Here is a 19,247-nt window from a genome sequence, read left to right as displayed (position 1 = left end):
ATTGGTAGTTCTGAAATACATTTTCTGGCTGGTTATCAGATTCCTAGGCCTTGGAGAAACCCAGCTGTCGCTTGCGGTTGGCGGGCATCAGCACCGATTCTTTGACTTTAAAAACCTGTAAAACATTATATTTATTAAATTTCAATGTTAAAGGCCGACTACATAAATCTTCGGTTTACTCTGTCTTTCACTGGAAGTAGGCTGACTGCATGGCACAGGTGTATTGCAGTAAGCCTACTTCCAGTGAAAGACAGAGTAAACCGAAGATTTATGTAGTCGGCCTTTAAAGGAAAAATATGTAAACCTGGTAATAATGAAACATTTACGTAATTCATATTTTCTCCCAGCATTCCAAATTAAGCGTTTTTACGTTACAAATAGTGAAGATATTCACAGAGAATAAGCCTAATTAACCCTAGACCAAAAACGCCAGCTAGATCTACGGAACAATTTCCAGCGCTTAGACGCGTCTTTGGTTGTATTCATCCGCGTAAAAACTCCAGAAATGAGAGACATTCCAACTCTTTCTATCCAATTGGATTACAGCGGGAAATTAATATTTTTTCCAATCGCGAGGAAGCACATGGAATCTACTTTGTTATATCTTGTCAACCAGCAAAGAATGGCACCATGTTGGCAGAGTAATTAAATATAAATAATTTTAAACCAATTTAATTTAGATATTTTTACTTATTATAATTTTTTAAATTTGAAAAATATATTTGGTTTGTCCAAATATTCCAATAATCAGTTTATAATTATGATTTTTTAAAGAAATATTTGAGTAATAGCATAAGTGTATAATATTTTACATAAGTGTGACACATGCAAAAGTTTTATGAGAGCTATTCACAAGACAGACTGCATTACTGGCTTCGTCGCCGTTTTGCGTCCGCTTGCTAACGCGTCACACGTAGCCTTTGACAGCGCCTCGCTAGGGGTATATTTTCTTCTTGTGATGACTTTACTCCGTTACTAGCTCTTATCCAAAGTGACAAACTTTAAAACTTATGGAAAAATATTATACACTTATGATAATAGGAAAGCCAATTACGTGAAAAACGAATTCAGATTAAAAATGAATAACCGACGACAGCGTCAACTTGAAGAAATGTTTCGTCAGCGCGCGACGGGCTTAAGCAAACAAACTAAATGCGAAACGCTGTTGCCCGAATCACGTACCAATTAGCCGGCAATAATCGCCTTTCGGAACTTAATCCAACAAATACAGAACTACAGCAACAAACGGAACCAAATCAAAACGCAGTCGGCTTTATTTAGCAGTTAAATTAGAAGAGATAGAGAAAACTCATTCGGTCGAATTAAAGCTTCGAAAATTGAAATTGAGGAGAGAAATGAGTTGGCGTGGCCGTTATTTCCAGCCGGTTGAATTGAAACTGCGAAGGCGACTCTATTTAATAGTAGCGGAGACAGGCGCTGGGTGGCGCTCGGCCATCGTCGATCCAAGATTCCAAGCGCGCATCGATTTACTATTAAGACGGCGCGCACCAGCGAGACATTCGGAATGGGTCACTCTCTCCGAGGGACTACCGAAATTCACCGTAAACTCGGCCTCGACTCTCCACCTTCGATTAAAGATACGCGTTTAAGGAGACTCCCCTACTTGTCGGTCCTTCAAACGCCAACGCCTAGTATTAGAACATTCGGGGAATGATTCGCGTACGGGATGGAGTTGCGACAGACAACTATAAACTTCCTACGTTGTGGTTTCTAGTCTAAAATTGAATCCGCGATGAATAAATAATGCTGGTTATATAAATATTCTGTATATATATATATATATATATATATATATATATATAGATATATTCCTAATGTCATTATATCCATTAAAACTCGATTTGGGAGAGTGCGGGTGGATGGAGTCAAGGCGGCTTATTGGCCAATTGAAAGTACTCGAGACCTGGCTCTAGGCGGATGTCCGTCACCCATAACAGGCGGTTTGGGCTAAGCACCTTCGCCAGCATTGAGTTTTGACTATAAACAAACGCGAGGAACTCGAAAACGCACTTAAAATGCAACGTCAGTAAGCCGCTCCAAGGGGTGGGCTCCCCGATTCTTAGTCAATCAATATTTCACATTTTTATCGATAGAGGGAGCTGCCGCTACCAGTTGATAGGTTTTCCTCCCCCCTCTTTCTTTTCAAGCTCTAGTTTTTTAGTTCCACATGATTATATATATCGACTGGAACTATTGGTTTCGTTGCAAAGATGTGAATGTCGTGGCGTCGTCAACCGCATTTGAAAAAAAATTAAACACCTTCCATATCTTTTGATCGGGACAACTTATCATTAAATTATTTTTTCTAAATAGTCAGTAGGTTTATCCCTTCCTGCATGACTAAATTTCGCAGGATTAATAATAGTTACAGTATATTGGGCAGAACTTTTAATTCGACCCCCTTTAAAATATTTACGCAGTCTTATAAATTTAGATCCGATTGACTTTTAAATTCCGTTTTATTTTTAATCTATATTGCTGCTATACCTCTACATTATGTGCACGTTTCGGCTCTGTCTGGTAAACAGGGGGCGCAACACTCCCATTTTTTGGATTTTGGGCGTTGATTTACTCACTCTAATTATAACCCAACTGAGCGACTTAAGAAATTGGTTTATTTTTTAAAATATACTCTAATGGTGTGCCATGTTTCGGTGCCCTAGAAAAATTAGGGGCGCTTGGGCGCCGTATAAACCACATTACCGATGACGTTCGTTTTTGCCTTACGCAGAGTACGAAAGTTCACAAAAAATCTCCCTGAGAATGGGTTATTCATAGACTAGTTTCTATTGGATTTGAGATACGGATCTTAAACTTTGAATATAGGTAAAGAAGCTTACGTTGGACACTATTTTTAACCATAATAACATGTGCCAAGGCTTATATCCTATAGAGACTACAATAATTTTCTTCGTAGTTTGGATTTGATTTGAGATACGGGACTCAAACTTTGAATATAGGTAAAGGTGGTTACGTTTGGCACTATGCTTAACCATATTAACCTTATAGAACCTACACGAATTTTCTTCAAAGTTTGGATTAGATTATAAAATTAAATTTCACCTCATCGATGTGGACCTAATAATACGGCCTTGGCCGACTTGTTTATTATACGGTTGATTCGTTGTGGAAAAGCGTAATGGAAGTTGTTTTTTTGCTTCATTCTTTTTGGGCGAATGGAAAGGGAGGGTTTCTGAGAAAGAACATGTTCCTAAACATAACGGTATTCGGACCCAAAGAGGATCTCTTAATACAGTGGGGATCGTAGCGCCATCGTGTAACGGGTCGTGAAGATTTTATACATTGTTAATAATGGGGTGATTAGGGTTAGGTGTGAATTGGCTACAATTCGGAATATATAGATACTTCAATGCTACGAAGTTTTTCAAATCGCGCCATGTCATAGCAACAGGTTTAGTTAAAATGTATTTATTTAATAAAAGAAACACGACACTTATTGAATAAATTTAAATTATTTAAATGCAAATTTAAATTATTTAAATACAAATTTAAATTATTTAAATACCAAATTGAGTTATTTGAATACCAATTTGAGTTATTTAAATACCAATTTAAATTATTTGAATACCAATTTAAATTATTTGAATACCAATTTAAATTATTTGAATACCAATTTAAATTATTTGAATACCAATTTAAATTATTTGAATACCAATTTAAATTATTTGAATACCAATTTAAATTATTTGAATACCAATTTAATTATTTAAATTATTTAAATATTTAAATGATTTAAATTCAAATTTGAGTTATTTAAATGATTTAAATTCAAATTTGAGTTATTTAAATGATTTAATTTCAAATTTGAGTTATTTAAATGATTTAAATTCAAATTTGAGTTATTTAAATGATTTAAATTCAAATTTGAGTTATTTAAATGATTTAAATTCAAATTTGAGTTATTTAAATGATTTAAATTCAAATTTGAGTTATTTAAATGATTTAAATTCAAATTTGAGTTATTTAAATGATTTAAATTCAAATTTGAGTTATTTAAATGATTTAAATTCAAATTTGAGTTATTTAAATGATTTAAATTCAAATTTGAGTTATTTAAATGATTTAAATTCAAATTTGAGTTATTTAAATGATTTAAATTCAAATTTGAGTTATTTAAATGATTTAAATTCAAATTTGAGTTATTTAAATGATTTAAATTCAAATTTGAGTTATTTAAATGATTTAAATTCAAATTTAAATTATTTAAATATAAATAATTCAACAGCTTTATTTAACCCCATTACGCGGGAAAATAATTATAGTGACGTCACACTATGTTTCGCGTTGGACAGTCACGTAGAATTTTTTAAGTTTATTCCAATCTTAATATTTCAATTAATTAATATTAATTAAACCATCAAAACGCCGTAAATTGTTAAAATGATAAAGAACGTCATTAATTAAAAGGTTTGATTAATGAAGTTTACAAACCGCGTTAGGAATCGAGAATTTCTAAATAAACGTAAATAGAGTTTGGAATATAGGTCACTATAATTTCATTCTAATAAACGGGGGAGTCAAAACGTCCTTGTATGTCAATCTCTTTTCAAAGTTATTCATTCGAAACAAGCGTCCAAACATCTGGACCATGTACGGAATAACGTATTACGTTATAAAGAGCCTTAGGCTAACGGGGATGCTAACCGTACATTCATTGGCTTCAACTACCGCAACTCCACGCGAAATTTGGACCATTAGCGGAGACGGGCCCCCGTAATCCCTTCCCCGCCATAACACGACCAATCCATCATCCCAGAAATAATAATCTTCGAAACAAGGACGGGAAGGGGAAGACTGTTCTTCTCAGAGAGTCTATGGCGCCCCCCCCCCCCCCCCCGACAGAGTTTATCCTTTGTTAACAATATTTGAACTAAGCCGATATCCCTCGGTAAAAAAGTCAAAACGCGTCTGCCTTTACCCTCAAGAATAAAAGCTATTGGGGCTGTAAAAAACCGCGCTGTTTGAATAACTTATCTGAAGCGGAAAAGGAACCTAACTCAAACACACAAGCGGGGGACCTTTTTGGGGTGGGTACGGTTGGATACTGGGTGGCGAAATCGAAGGGGAGCCTTTCCTTGGATCAGGAACAAGATGACTAAAATCAATGGCTACTTCCATCGACCGAATTATGGGGGATCAAACGCAAAAAGCTTGGGATCAAAAGAAACATCAAAGATCAAGGACCTAAATTAAGATCCACATGGTATATACAATCACAATATAGTTTACGGTAATTTCGAGTGGTGTACGTTGAAAAAACGTTGAAAATTTACCAGAAATTTAGAAAATAACAGCAGCAAGAGGAGCATGGTTTGATCCTAATTTGTGGCACTGGGTGAAAACTCGGAACTACTCCTTCCGCGTTGAGTTTGAAAGTTCTCTCCCCACTGGTTAAAGGGGATTTCCCTCGAGTTCTTCGTTTTCCCCTTCAAAAAAACTTTTCGAGGTTAACGATAATAGTAAGGCTCGCGTGGCATGAAGGGCTTGCCACCACCCTCCTACGCATTGTAACCCGGCCACCTGTTTAAGGGCATTATAAGTCGCTAGATGACTTGGGCCTGCCTAGCTGATTATCATTATTATTATACTAAGAATTCTCAAAGATAATAGCTCCCGCTAATCGAATTGAAGATCGTTTCAGAATTATCTCGTTCTCAAAGATATATTACTTTAATGTTTTGAAGTACCCCAGGTTACAACGCTACGACGACGACAGCGTGTTTCCTTATTTCATAAGCTTTCCCTTCGTGAAAAAAACGGGTTTCGGATTAAACACCGAAAAACTGATTAAATTTCAGTCCATTGAGTACAAAGCCCTCAGCGAGTTTGATACCACGTCTTTTATTCTCACCCAATTTTTATTTGCCTTGAAATGAAAATCCACCGTTGCATCTGTAAAGAAAGAAAAAACAATTCTAGTTTTGAAGATTGAAAGAACAAGATGTCACCGACACATGAGCACACACAATTCCGCTGATTGCGCGACTAGAGAAACCACGAAAAGATGAGGTGGGGTGCCAAGAGGAGCCGGGTTCGATCCCAACTTGTGGCACTGGGTGAAAACTCGAAACTACTCCTTCCGCGTGGAGTTTGAAAGTTCTCTCTCCACTGGATTAAGGGGTTTTCCCCCGAGTTCTTCGGTTTCCCCTTCCATAAAAACTTGTAGAGGTTAACGTTAATAGTTAGTGTAGGGAGCTGTTGGCTCGCGTGGCATGTAGGGCTTGCTACCACCCTCCTACGCATTGTAACCTGCCACCTGTTTAAAGGCATAATAAGTCGCTAGATGACTTGGGCCTAAGTTGGTGCCTTGGGTATTAGCCTAGCTGATTAATTTATGACCTAAATTTGTAAATTAAAATTAATAAATGGCAATGTAAAAGAGGTCATGGTCCAACTATAAATACAATTTTCAATTAAATCTAAGTTAATTTTAGATCTCTGAGCACTGGCCAGTTCCGGGCCTCCGATCGCCGAAATAATGATAAATGGAGTTCGCGTCATTTTTGAACGATTGATGTATAATTTTCTATTTTAATGCCAATGTTGGAAGATTTATGTACAATACACTCAAATCCCCCGACGGGTTTGTGAGTAAAAACTCATCAGAAAAATGTCATTTCTATTTTAAGGGAAAATATATTTCGCTTTCATATTTTTCGATCCATTTTTTTAAACCAGACATCAATATGAATTGCGCGAAAATAAAGTACGACTTTTGATCAAGAATCGATTAGAAAGAAGTTCGAAGAGAAAAACGAATACTGGTTTTCTGTCCGTCGCTCAAACGAATTTATTTGCCACGAAAGTTAGACTTCCATTGGAATTGTCAAATTGTCAGTTGGGCCTCGATAAAGCAAAGAGAGAATATAAATTAGTCAGAATCCGAAAAAATACTTGACAGCGTCAAGGCGAAAATACTTCAGAAATTTATCGAAAAAAAAGAACACTATTAGGAAAAATTTTACTTTTAATACGGTCATCCTTGTAAATATCTTAGCAGATCAAAAATTCTTCACTGCACGTTCATTAAGTTAAAATAAATACAATACATTTTGTGCGTAAAACTAATTTTAATTATTTAAAATTATTTAAAAATTGTCGAAAATACAATAAATTAAGCTGATTTGTTTTAACTTGATTAACTAACAACGATTTTTAATTGGTTTTTAATAGTGTTGTAAGTCGGAAAATTTTCCGTATTTTTCCTAAATAAAATAAAAAAGAGTTTTGACTCCAGGATTGTTTGCAAATTTAAATAAAGCGGCATTTTCGCCTTATTTTTTCGAATCTGAAAGTAAAACTAAACCTCTAGACTAGCTTTAAACTGATTAACAATGTAACACTACTAGTATGTTGTAGTATGTTTACTGTTATTAGACATTTTATATCGATAAAAAGTTAAAAACATTAAAAATCCTTAAAAAGTAATTTATGTTTCAATTTTTTATTTTTCCGCAATTTGAAAAAAAAACATTTTAAATTTTTCCGCATTTTATTTTTCCGGAAAATTCACAACACCAGTTTTAATAATCAAATTTAATTTTTGAGTAAAAATTAACGTATTGGTGTCATTTATTGTATCTTAGCAGTTCCTCGAATAGGTAAGCACGCAATTACTCGTCTAAGTCTACGTATCTAGCTTTCCTAATCATAATTTTAGCCGTAAAAGCATCCGCAAATAACCGTTATCTTTATCTACGGCGACGATTTTATTCCGCTAAGATTCGCTGTTAGATAAAAACGCAACGTCACAGAATGGCGTAAGTCATTCCGACGAGACGTCGCGATTGAGGTTGAAATAAAGAGAAACACACGCTATCATCGCGTTCAATGATGAGAGCCCGTTGCGCCACCGGAGCCCCCCCATTACCCCAAATTTGTCTCCCGTCACCCATTCCAGAGAAAAATCAGCGCGAATCCTTGGAAAAACACCGCTCTTCCAAATTGGTAACAAACAACGCGTCATTTCTCCATGACGTCACTGTCAAGTCGACTCCACGTTCGAATTCCTCTTCGCTCATTCCGCGGACGACACATTCGCCAAATAAATTAAAAAAAACCCGATGCGAACGTAACCCTTTATACGATTAAATAGCCAAAAACCGCTACATCGCTCGCGCTTGCCAAGTAGTTTTACCCAATACCGAAGTCAAAGGGTAGTCGAAGGTAAATTACGAATACGTTCGAGGCCAGGTGACCGGAGTCCAAAGTGAACTCGGGTGCGCGTTCCCATTTCGCGGAAGATGGTAGACGATGAAAGGAGCGAATGTACATTGCTGATAAGAAAAACACCCTAGAGTATGAATAGGCAAAAAGTATAGAAGGACTAACTTGACTAGATCTCTTGAGGTTGACGAAGTAGCCGAGATATAAAGACTCTCGGAAGGAGTGCGCTGCCGAGATACAGAGGCGGGAAAAAAACCAAGGAATTCTTCGACAGAGCAGGTTGCTATTTTTGGGTACTCCACCTTCTCAACTACTCTCGGGATCCTAAATGCTGCCAACCAGCCCCTTCTCGTTCCAATCCGACGGAGGAGATAGAACTTCTTCTCGGTGTCGTAGCGAGAAACCTTCCCCAAATTTCGGCAAAGGTCCCCCTATACGTCGCTCTGATCCGTTGTCTTCGTAGAGCTCTCGGCGACCGGGAAACCATCCGCCATTGTAGACGTATGACGACAAACGACACTTTTAACCGTATTCCTCGAAAGAACGAAACTGCAACGGTTAAATGAAAATGTTGGAGAACAACTGCCGGGAATGACGCGGAGTGGTGAGCGCCTACAACGCGTTCTTAGACGAAAGCAAACATCCCTCCACCCGGAATAATCAAAACTTCGCTTTCGCACCGAGAAGAAGAACGGGAAACGAAGCAAAAACTGGAAAAATAGCAAAAAATGTAAAGAAAAAAGTGTCGCGAAGTCGATCTTGTTTAGATTCGCTACGTTAAGTTCTTGGTTCCGCTCGTGTCCGCCCTTCTTCCGGCGGATTGCGCTCGAAGGAATTAAAGACTACAGCCAACAAAAAGGGATCCAGAAAGATAAAATATTGTTTTTCTTATTCTTCCCCGCTCTTCGGTACCTCCTCGCGCTCTCGTAAATTTGAGTCGGTCCGACCGCGACGAAGACAATGCTTTCCTCCGGCGGTTTCTTAGCCGACCGAGAGACGCGGGCTCGGGTCTTTGAAGAAGTAAAAAGATAAAAGGTGAAAGAAGGAGAAACAGATATCCCATTTCTCACGGCGCGTTTCACTTTTGGAAAATAACACCTCGGATAAAAGAAACGCCACTTTCGGTTCGCGGGACACCAGTCGAGTAAACAAAGGGATTATGGCTCGAAGATAAAGTCGGTCACCGCGTCTTTGGCTAAAGGATATACACCGAGGAAATAATTGTTGCCGCGATGAGCAAACAGGAAGCCGACGTGATTACCACCAGGACAGTGACCACCGTTCAACGACGAAAGCTGTTCATGAAGAAAACGTCGTCCATCTCCATCGGGTCCTCCGTGGAGGACTGTTCCTCGCCCGAATTGAGCACCGCAACCGAGGCACTCGCTACCGCGTCGAGAGTAGTCCGAAGTCCGCAAACGACGCGAAAGGCGAACCAGGTCGCGCCCAAGAGCGCTCCGCCGGTTGTCAGTCACGCCAAATCGTCGGCTCCGTCTTGGGTTCAAAGGTCAAAGTCCGTTATGGACAGTCCCAGCGGCGCCATGCAAACGGCGTACACGCGGAGGATGCAGCAGAGAACCTTACAGCATCAAAGCGGACATCCGATCAGACTCAAGTTACACAATGAGAAATCTCTGTTCGAGTAAGATCACTTTAGAAATGGTCGCCTTTCGTCGCGTGAAAAGGCCTATCGTTAAAAATTTTAAGATTCGACGTAGACGCAAGTTAGTATTTGTAGGTTTCTATCGCAATTAACTAAACTCCAAAGCTAAGATTAAATCCACACGTACTGCAATCCTCAATACGAGGATTTTAATCAATAATAAGGGAGCTTTGTCCGCGTAGCTATTAGGCGAGTCAAAGGGTTATATACGAAACGAAATTCTTGATAATGGTCCTCTCGCTATTGTCCACACTCGCGTAGCTTCCGCTAATAGATAAACACCGATTGGGCAATAGGTAGGCAATTAAATGAATCGCGAGACTATTTACGCGCTGGCCATTTATCTCCGTTTCTGCAATTAGCGAAACCGATAATTAGGGCCGACAATTTACAACAATACTCACTCATCATCCCGCACTATGGCAATTATCCGCTCAATCATTTCCCCGTCGGAACGCGCGGCTCGATTTAATAAATTTAATCTCTCTCTCAAAGTCACGTTAATGCTAGCCAATGCATTCCGGGCAGAGATATCTCTGGCGCGCTTCCGAAACTAATACCTTTCAAACCAAGTCGCCACACTTTCGAATTATTAAAACGGTCCTTCTCGTTTATTATTTAATGGCTTCGAGGCGAGCGGCAGGGAAAGGAAACTAAAGCTACGTTCACACTACGAGCTACTTTTCGTTGGTCTTTTTTATATAACAATTTTTATTCCGCCTATTAGCCGATTCCACGCTGTCATCAGGGCAGTGATGGGCACTTTTATTAAAGAACCACTCAGCTCGCGCTCGTGTGATCCGCTCGCGTAATTTTCGATAATTTTTAGCAGTAAAATATCCGCTTATCTCTTTTCGCTCTTTTTTGAGCTGTAAGATTACCACTACTCCCTTTACGCTCTTTTTCGAGCGGTAAAATTTCCGCTCCTCTCTTTTCGCTATTTTTTGAGAGGTATAAGTTTCGCTCTTTTTTGAGCGGTAAAATTTCCGCTCCCATCTTTTCGCTATTTTTTGAGAGGTAAAAGTTTCGCTCTTTTTTGAGCGGTAAAATTTCCGCTCCTCTCTTTTCGCTATTTTTTGAGAGGTATAAGTTTCGCTCTTTTTTGAGCGGTAAAATTTCCGCTCCTCTCTTTTCGCTATTTTTTGAGAGGTATAAGTTTCGCTCTTTTTTGAGCGGTAAAATTTCCGCTCCCATCTTTTCGCTATTTTTTGAGAGGTAAAAGTTTCGCTCTTTTTTGAGCGGTAAAATTTCCGCTCCCATCTTTTCGCCTATTTTTTGAGAGGTAAAAGTTTCGCTCTTTTAAAAAGATATTTTGCCGCTCAATCAAGCTCAAAAGGACTAAAAGGCTAAAACTACATCCACAAACACGCGATTTTAGGGGTCCTGAACGATAGGGGTCCATCCCCTTCCCTTAATCACCACTAGAAGGGCCCGCGCCGGGGCCCAAAATGTATCTACACGGCCCTGGCTGTCATAGAGACTAGCGAGTCTCAGCCCCAAAACGTGGCGCCATCCCTTGATCTATTGCTGAACTATAAATTAGTGACGCTCAAGCGATTCTAGAAACTATTATCTGCTGAATTGTGATTCAACAAAGAATTACAAAAACACTTTGACCAATCTATTAATTGAGTAATGGGAATATTAAGAAAGTAATTAAACCGACCAAAAAAAAATAAAACCCTTTTAAAGGGGAATTGTCACCACCCTAAAATTGGTTAAAAACCATTTAAATGGATAGAGGACATCCGAAAATGGTTATACAAAAAATTTCATGTTAATATTTCCAGTATTTGATTTATTATTAGCAACCAAATTTTGTGTTTTATCCCCCCGACTCGAGAATCTCAGAACCGCTTGGTTGAACCTACCCGCAGCGCCATCTCGTTAACAAAATATTATTTCCCCCGGTTTTTTAGTTTTTCGGTCGGAACTGTCGTCTGCTACGACATTCTCCTTGGCTTTTCAACCGAGTTATACTCGTAGATTGTAGTTTATCGTGTTTTTAAAATGCCATACACGCCGCACTTTCTCAAATTTTTGCCGCTTCATTCTTTTGGCGCTGCACGTAGGTTCAACCGCGATTTCTGAAATTTTTGGAGCGGTTTGATGTAGGTTGCGGAAAAAGTAGCGTAACTTTTTAAATACTTTTCCAATAACTATAAAATTTCAGGGAGATAATCATTAATATATTTTCTACCATTCTGTAGAAAAACCTCGTAAATTTTGGTTTTGGTGACAATTCCCCTTTAACGTAAAAACCGGCCGTTCTTCAAAAATCAGTAAAACAATTCGTTAATTTGCCCAACATGTTGTAGAACTTGATTCTAAGTTGTTCGATCCGTGCTGGCTAACAGTCTTTTCCGAATATGTTGGCTCGTGCGAATAGGGCTTGGTTTTAAGGAAAATAAAAAGTGAGGTCTGTCTCCTCTCCGCTTTGTCCCTAAAATAGAGATATAGAAATCCGTTCTAACTAGGTCCCGTAGTTAGATCAATTATTGCAAAGTCACCGTAATAAACGTCGCCCTGGGTTGAGGTCCGCGAGAATATCCTAGGGGACGCGTCAGACTGTATAGTAATAACAAAGGCTTATTATCTTCGTAATGACTGCAGTGACCCATACCATTCCTGGTTCTCCGCCACCAGATGTCGTTTTCAGAGAGAATAATACGGCGTTACGAGCCACGCGCGTCACCGTACAGCCGACCTTTTCGACTGGAGTCGTCCGTGCCTGACCAAAGGAGGCGGAAAAAGATATTAAAAAGGGGGCCCTTAATAAGTTCACTGTCAAATAGGATTAAAAAACAAAAGGGAAAAACGCCATCTATCGGACACCTTCTGATCTTTTGAAAGGGTCGCGCTACAAATCAAAACTCGCTGGCCAGGCTGGCGTCCAGAGCCTCGGTGTATCCCAAAGTACTATCATAAGTCTATAATATTGTTCCATAAGTTTTTCACTTGGGGGAATATTTTACTGAGAGCTAGTAACGGAGTGACGTCATCACAAGAACAAAATCTCCCCCTAGCGAGGCGCTGTCAAGGCTGCGTGTGACGCGTTAGCAAGCGGACGCAAAACGGTGACGAAGCCCGTAATGCAGTCTGTCTTGTGAATAGCTCTCAGTAAAACATTTGCATGTGTCACACTTATACAACATATTATACTCTTATGCTATTACTCAAAGGTTTCCTTAAAAAATCATAATTAATTATAAACTGATTAATGGAATATTTGGACAAACCAAATATATTTTTCAAACTTAAAAAATTATAATAAGTAAAAATACCTAAATTAATTTGGATTAAAATCATTTATATTTAATTACCCTACCAACATGGTGCCATTTTTGCTTGTTGACAATATCAATATTATACACTTATGGTGCTTATGTATCGTCGGTATAAACTGTCACAGACCAGCCACCCCAAGAGGGACCCGTATCTCCGTCATAAAAGACTGGCTCAAACGTTGTATTTCCTGAAAACTACAGAGCGCCATAGTGTGGCTACTGTCTCGTTTTTATCGTAGTTATAATTATTTTGAAACCGTAATATTGAAATGAAATCAGTCGTGATGCAGCGTGGTTTTAGTGCCATTATCCACACGCTTCAAAACACAACATTTGCGAATCAGTCGCCAATTTATTTTCGTGTTTGTACCATTGAATTGGGATTAGTACCACTAGAATTACATAGGCGCGTTCGGGAGTCGCGAAACAAATTCTGAAATTTCGAGTCGGCGCACTCAGTCGTCAACTCTATCATTATACGGTGACGCCATCTATCATTTTTGAGGTGGAATATTGGAATAAGTCATTTTCATAGGATATAGTTCCCGTCGCTAACAGCGGATGGCGCCACCGACAAATGATAGAGTTGTCAATTTTGAAAAATTGGTTTCGCGGAAGGCAGATTGAAACTGTAATTCTAGCGGTACTATTCCCCATTCAATGTTTTGTACCTTCAAAATTTCGCCTGATAACCGGTAGATGGAGCTCGGTACGCTTGGGTGGAAATAACCCTTATCACGCGCCTTTAAAACTATTATCGAAAATACGAAACCTTCTCGGGTGGATGGTCCGTTCTACTGTCCAGTAAGAAGCGTCGACGAGGAAAAAGCAACGCCGTGACGACGGTTGACTGGACAGTGGATGCGGAGCTATAGAAATTCCTCTTATTACGTTCAGAAGCCGGAACAAATTAAAGAACTCCTCGTATAGGCTACTGCGCGTTCTTTTAACGCAAAAGGGTAAAACTTAAACTTTGCCGTTACGCTAAGACACGGTGCTGTTATCGATTATGACGTGCTCGAAACGAAATACATCCTTGGCCAAAGGGAGATTCTTTGAACTATGGCCTAATCTGACGGTTTGTTGTAGCCCGTAATGGGTAACCTCCGCGTTTTATACGCAATTGGCGGGTAACATTCGATTGTTGCGCTGGTAAAAGGAAGCGACCCGCAACGGCCAGTGGATGAATTATGCATGTGAAGGGAATAAATGACCCCTTTGTATCATACCGAACCTTCAAAAGTCCCGCGAAAGCGTTGAATAATTCAAAAATACTCGAACTTGGCCGCTATTTCGGGGCGCGCGCCATAGAGCCAATCGAGCTAATTATCCTTATTTCGGATAATGAACGGGCGTTTTAAAACTCCCCGGCTATTACAATACGAAGTAGCCGAGTAACGTACGATATTTGCCAACTAAGGCTCGGACGCATTCATCCGCGGAGGACAGATACCATATATCGGCCATCCGCGGACTATCTCGTCCTTTATACCACCTCATTTCCTAACAGGCGAGCGCCGACTTTCAAGTATTTTATAAGTGGCCTCGTTTTGCGAAAAGCACAACGGCGCGCGGGCTCAAATGGTTTCGCAAATCGACGGCCTCTTTCCGAGCCAGCTTCCGATAAGTATGCAAATTTGCCCTGTTCCCAGGAATAGACGACCCGCATTGATTTTGGCGTAATTGTTTTGTTAGAACGAGTTATTTTGTTCAAAACTATTATTGCTAAAAGTATACAAACCCAATAGAATTAGAATTTTTGGAATCTTATTTTATTAAAAAATTTATGGACGAAAATGAATTTTTAAATCGGGATAATGGTTCTGGAATTGATAAATTTGATAAATGGAAAAAAAATTGTTATCTTAAAAACCAAAAAAATAAAAAACGAAGTTATACCAACCGAAACTAGTCGGGTTTCATTTTATAATTATTTTAAATAATTTTTTTTGTGTACTTTTAATCTTCGTTGTCTTTTACTCTTAATTAGTTAGAGTAGCTAGAAATATTTTAAATTAAAAAGATATTTTTGAAATTTAAAAAGATATTTTCGAAATTTAAAAAGATATTTTCGAAATTTAAAAAAGATATTTTTTAAAATTAAAAAAATATATTCTAAAATTAAGAAGTATTGAAATAAATAAAGATTTTACTTAATTACTTGCGACATAAATATTTTTTTTAAATTCTATATTTCGTGCAAAAATACCCTGTATATTAACCGAGCTTACAATCAGCGTCAGAGAACATTTCCGAATGCTGTCTTAACGAATCAAAATAACAGCGTGACCGTTCAAATAATAAATCAAACTGGCTGTTTTAATAAGGCTGACTTAAACCCCTCCCCTACTCGCCCGGCTTCCTAGCAACTATCGTCTCGAAATTATTACAACGTCGTAAAAATCAGAGCGTTTTCTCAAACTCTCAACTTCGTTTATTTTTATCCTCGTGAAAGACGTTCATTCTCTAGAATGAGATTTATTTTTCTCTTTTCATTTATTCGGGGCTAAACTCTTAAAATAACACAAATTTCCCATTTATTTAACTCTCGCTCGGAAAAAAAATTGAACCTTCCTCCCCTTCCATTAATAAGAACGTCATAATCTAGATTTCGAAACTTGTCAAAATTCTTTGGGAGGGCTCAAATGGAATGAAAATTGAGAACCACGGGACGCGAGAAATAGGAAATTTTCAACCCTTATTGATACACGGGCGTATATACCGTAGATATAAAACCCAGCGGGTAAATTGAAAATAGCGTCGATGGTCAAAAATGATTTACCGATCTATAAGTTACGAAAAACCTCAGAGTCGCGAGTTTTTAATCAAAGACTGGCAAATAATAAATAGAGTTTTTCCATTTGCGATTTGTACAAAGAGAGGCTGCGAATGAGAGATAAATGAACGCAACAATTATTCGTCCGCGGTCCATTAATCAGATGCTGGGAGCGGTGATATTCGGCGTCATAATACAATAGACGAGCAGCCCGACGGTCATAGAAAAGTATTCTTGCCACGATACATCAGCCACAAATTGGACTTGTACGCTTTCGCGATGGAAACGAATACGCAATATCGATTATTCTTCGACGATGGGTCGCATCGATCCGTTTGAATACACCCAACGCAAACGGCGCCGGAGGAGAATACGCAAACTCCCCCTTTAAATAAATTTGACCTATTTTTTATTGCAATTTGAAATTAAAGTTTTTTAGAATCAAACAGTCGTTGAAGAATTTCGGTTTATTTCTTCCCGTAACCATTTTCATTTTAGGAGAGCGTTTGATTTTAGCGAATCGGACTGAAACAATCCACTAAACTATCGTTTGATCGAATTGGTGAAATAACTAGTGAAACAGTCTATTTAAAACCGAGAAATATCGCTTTATTTTTTAGGACCTTTATTTTTTACAAGGTGAACGCTTTGGCGTCCGAAAAGTCAATGCTTTAGTTTTCTCCGATTGACAGTGGTTCTTTTTCATTGAATGCCAGAAGTTACCGCTCCCCCCAAGAGATGACACTTAACACGTGTCTTGGGCCTTCTAGAAAAGGAGCATCCGCGAACAATGCGGGGGTCCCGGGTCTCATCTGGCAGCCATTACAAGGGCTTATCGAACTCGAACACGTGTACGAATACATCATTAACGACAGAAAGACAAGTTTAAAAATACAAAATACTTTTTAAGAAAACCTTTAATTTTTATCTTTTTGACATTTAGTTTTGAAACTTTTAATTCTTATTTTTAACATTCCACATAGATGATAGTTTTAACAGTTTCTTAACAGTCGTGACACGGAGTTTATAATTATTTTTCATAAGTGTGTCAGTTACTCGAAATAATTTCACATAAATATCTGTGGATGTAGAGTTGACGTCATACCCCAAAAGATTAGCGCGCCTAGCGATAAACATAGGCAACTTAAATAATAATTATCAGGCGCTGGTATAGGATGCTAGAATGAATGAGCTGAAGTAATGTAATTTTGCACGCTTCTGACCAAAGCTGCAGTTATCATAAAGTGGCATGCAGTGGCGTAACTATACCATCTGAGGCCCGTGGCAAATTCTTTGGATGGGGCCCTCCCAGTAAAAATCGTCACATTTTTAAGTACCTAGGTACAATATTTTGTTAAAAAAGTTAGGCTATTTCTGAACTCGCGGCCGCTTGGGCCGTGTCCCTCTCGGTTCGGGGGCCCGTGGCATTTTGCCAGCCCTGCCGCCCTATAGTTACGCCACTGGTGACATGCCAAGTTTGCAAGCTATTTACCAGCGCTGTAGTTATCCTAAACGGCATGCCAAATTTGCACGCTGTTAACCAAAGCTGCAGTTATTATAAAATAACCTAGCAAGTTTTGCAAACTATTAACCAAATCATAAAATGTTGTTCCAAGTTTCCACGTTGCAAAAAATCATAAAATGATCAAACCCACCATAAATGCAACACATGGCAATACCCTTCTCCTTGCGTGTGACCCTGCTTGGACCCTGCTCTTGGTCGACCTGTACATCCTTATGGATAATGTGCATGGCCCTGCATAAATGTGAGTGATCATTCTAGAAATGGGCTCTCGGTAAAATTTTAATACTCGGTAGATAGGGAGCTGGCACACTTATGTTAAAAATGATTATATATTTATGGTCGTACTTGTGAACTATTTAAAAACCCGGCTTTACTCTCAGTGCTCGCGCAATTAAGGGAAAATCGGAAACGATCCTGAGCCACAAAATCGGAAGTTATAATGACATATTTTTCCGCTGGAGAAATATTAATGTGTTTTTGACGTTAAAAAAAAACAAAAGAGGTCGTAGGGGTGGGGTGGGGGGGGCTTCTTCCTGACTAAAGTAAAGAGGTAAAGAGCCCACGCTCTTTCGCGGGAATCTCTTTTTGATGGATAGAGGCCACTTCCGTAACGAAAAAAAGAGAGAAAAAGTTCGTCCGGAAAACTTTGCATTTAAAGCAAGCGTCCTCCGTATCGACGAATCCCGCCTTTTTAAAGTCCATCTTTCAAAGAGAAGCCGACTTCCCGCCATCTATGGACAGGGTGCTTCGCCGATATTTCGTTCAGTTTTAATATCCGAAGCGGTGTAAAGGGATGAAATACCACATCCAAGTAATATCCATCACGGAGCGTCAATGAAATTTTAAGAAGGACGGTTTCGTAATAAATATTTAGGAGCGCCGGGTCGCAGTTCCCTACCGAGAACCATTTTTCACGCTTTGAAAAATGGTTTATATTTCTCTACTTAGCGCGTTTAACGGGGGGACATCCAAGCCACCATCTCAGTACACGATAAAAAAATTACCCATTCCACAGGGGCAGAATAAACCTCGCCGTAGCAACTTTGTAAAATTCCCAGAGGTCAGTGAAATGTTTTAAGGTTCAAAAGCGAGAATACGGTACAGTTTGCGCTGTCAGAATTTTTCCTATTAATTACTTAGACGGAAATAATAAAAGTTTGACTAAAAGTATTGACGGGATAGAATTGTATTTATTCCGCATTAATGTATTTGCTGAAGCGAGCGACTTTCGATTCCGACTTCTACGGAAAAGGCCCCGGGAAAATTAATATTTAAACTCCCAGAGTAAAGCGCACTGATATCAGAGAGCGAGAGGTTAAGCTCGTGCTATAGGGAAACGTCTAAGGAGTGTAGACTGTACGCGATAAAGCTGTATTTGTAAGATACACGCGCGTAATTGCCAAGCTTGGCTTTAGGAGTTTAGGAACCCATAACCCGGCCCCGCTCTATACACATTATAGGAATATATACACTTTAGAAGTTCGTACAATCTCGGCTCGGTCTCGGGGGCATTCCAGCCAGATCCGGGCCTAATTCATCAGCGCGCTCGCTTGAATAATAAACGGACTCGAGGTTTTATCTACCATTACCACCGCCCCATTCTGAAAGGATGAGGATTCGGAGGAGCCAAGCTTGGCCGAATGACAGGAGTTTTCCGCAAACGGCGCGAATTTAGTTATAACAATAATAATACGGATATTTTTATAAGTGGCATTTCAACAAATATCCGTTTAATTTGTTTTTATCCATAACCGAAAATTATCCGAATAAAAACTTTTTTTGCATATT

General features: G+C 38.9%; 1 protein-coding gene and 1 long non-coding RNA gene across 4 annotated transcripts in view; one reads left to right on the top strand and one right to left on the bottom strand.

The window, feature by feature from the left end:
- dnc (phosphodiesterase dunce) overlaps positions 1-19,247 on the top strand; it is a 195,679-nt gene that overhangs the window by 122,847 nt on the left and 53,585 nt on the right. The window contains exon 1 of one of the 3 annotated variants that reach the window (XM_090179697.1): positions 8,578-9,850. The exons of the other annotated variants lie outside the window; for them this stretch is intronic. Within the exon in view, the coding sequence (XP_090035823.1) occupies positions 9,441-9,850 (410 nt within the window). The 5' untranslated portion in view covers positions 8,578-9,440. Of the gene's footprint in view, positions 1-8,577; positions 9,851-19,247 lie in introns of those variants that run through there. 3 annotated transcript variants of the gene reach the window in all.
- LOC149941361 (uncharacterized) lies at positions 3-8,529 on the bottom strand. Its single transcript, XR_016481380.1, has 3 exons — positions 8,374-8,529; positions 5,894-5,934; positions 3-115 (listed from the first exon to the last, which is right to left on the bottom strand). It is a non-coding gene; the product is annotated as an uncharacterized LOC149941361 (long non-coding RNA).

Source organism: Leiobunum rupestre, chromosome 6 (genome assembly GCF_980474605.1).
Source record: "Leiobunum rupestre chromosome 6, qqLeiRupe1.1.hap1, whole genome shotgun sequence".
Taxonomy (NCBI): domain Eukaryota; kingdom Metazoa; phylum Arthropoda; class Arachnida; order Opiliones; family Sclerosomatidae; genus Leiobunum; species Leiobunum rupestre.
Note: the sequence above shows the minus strand (reverse complement) of the source record. Positions and strands in the feature narration are given on the sequence as shown.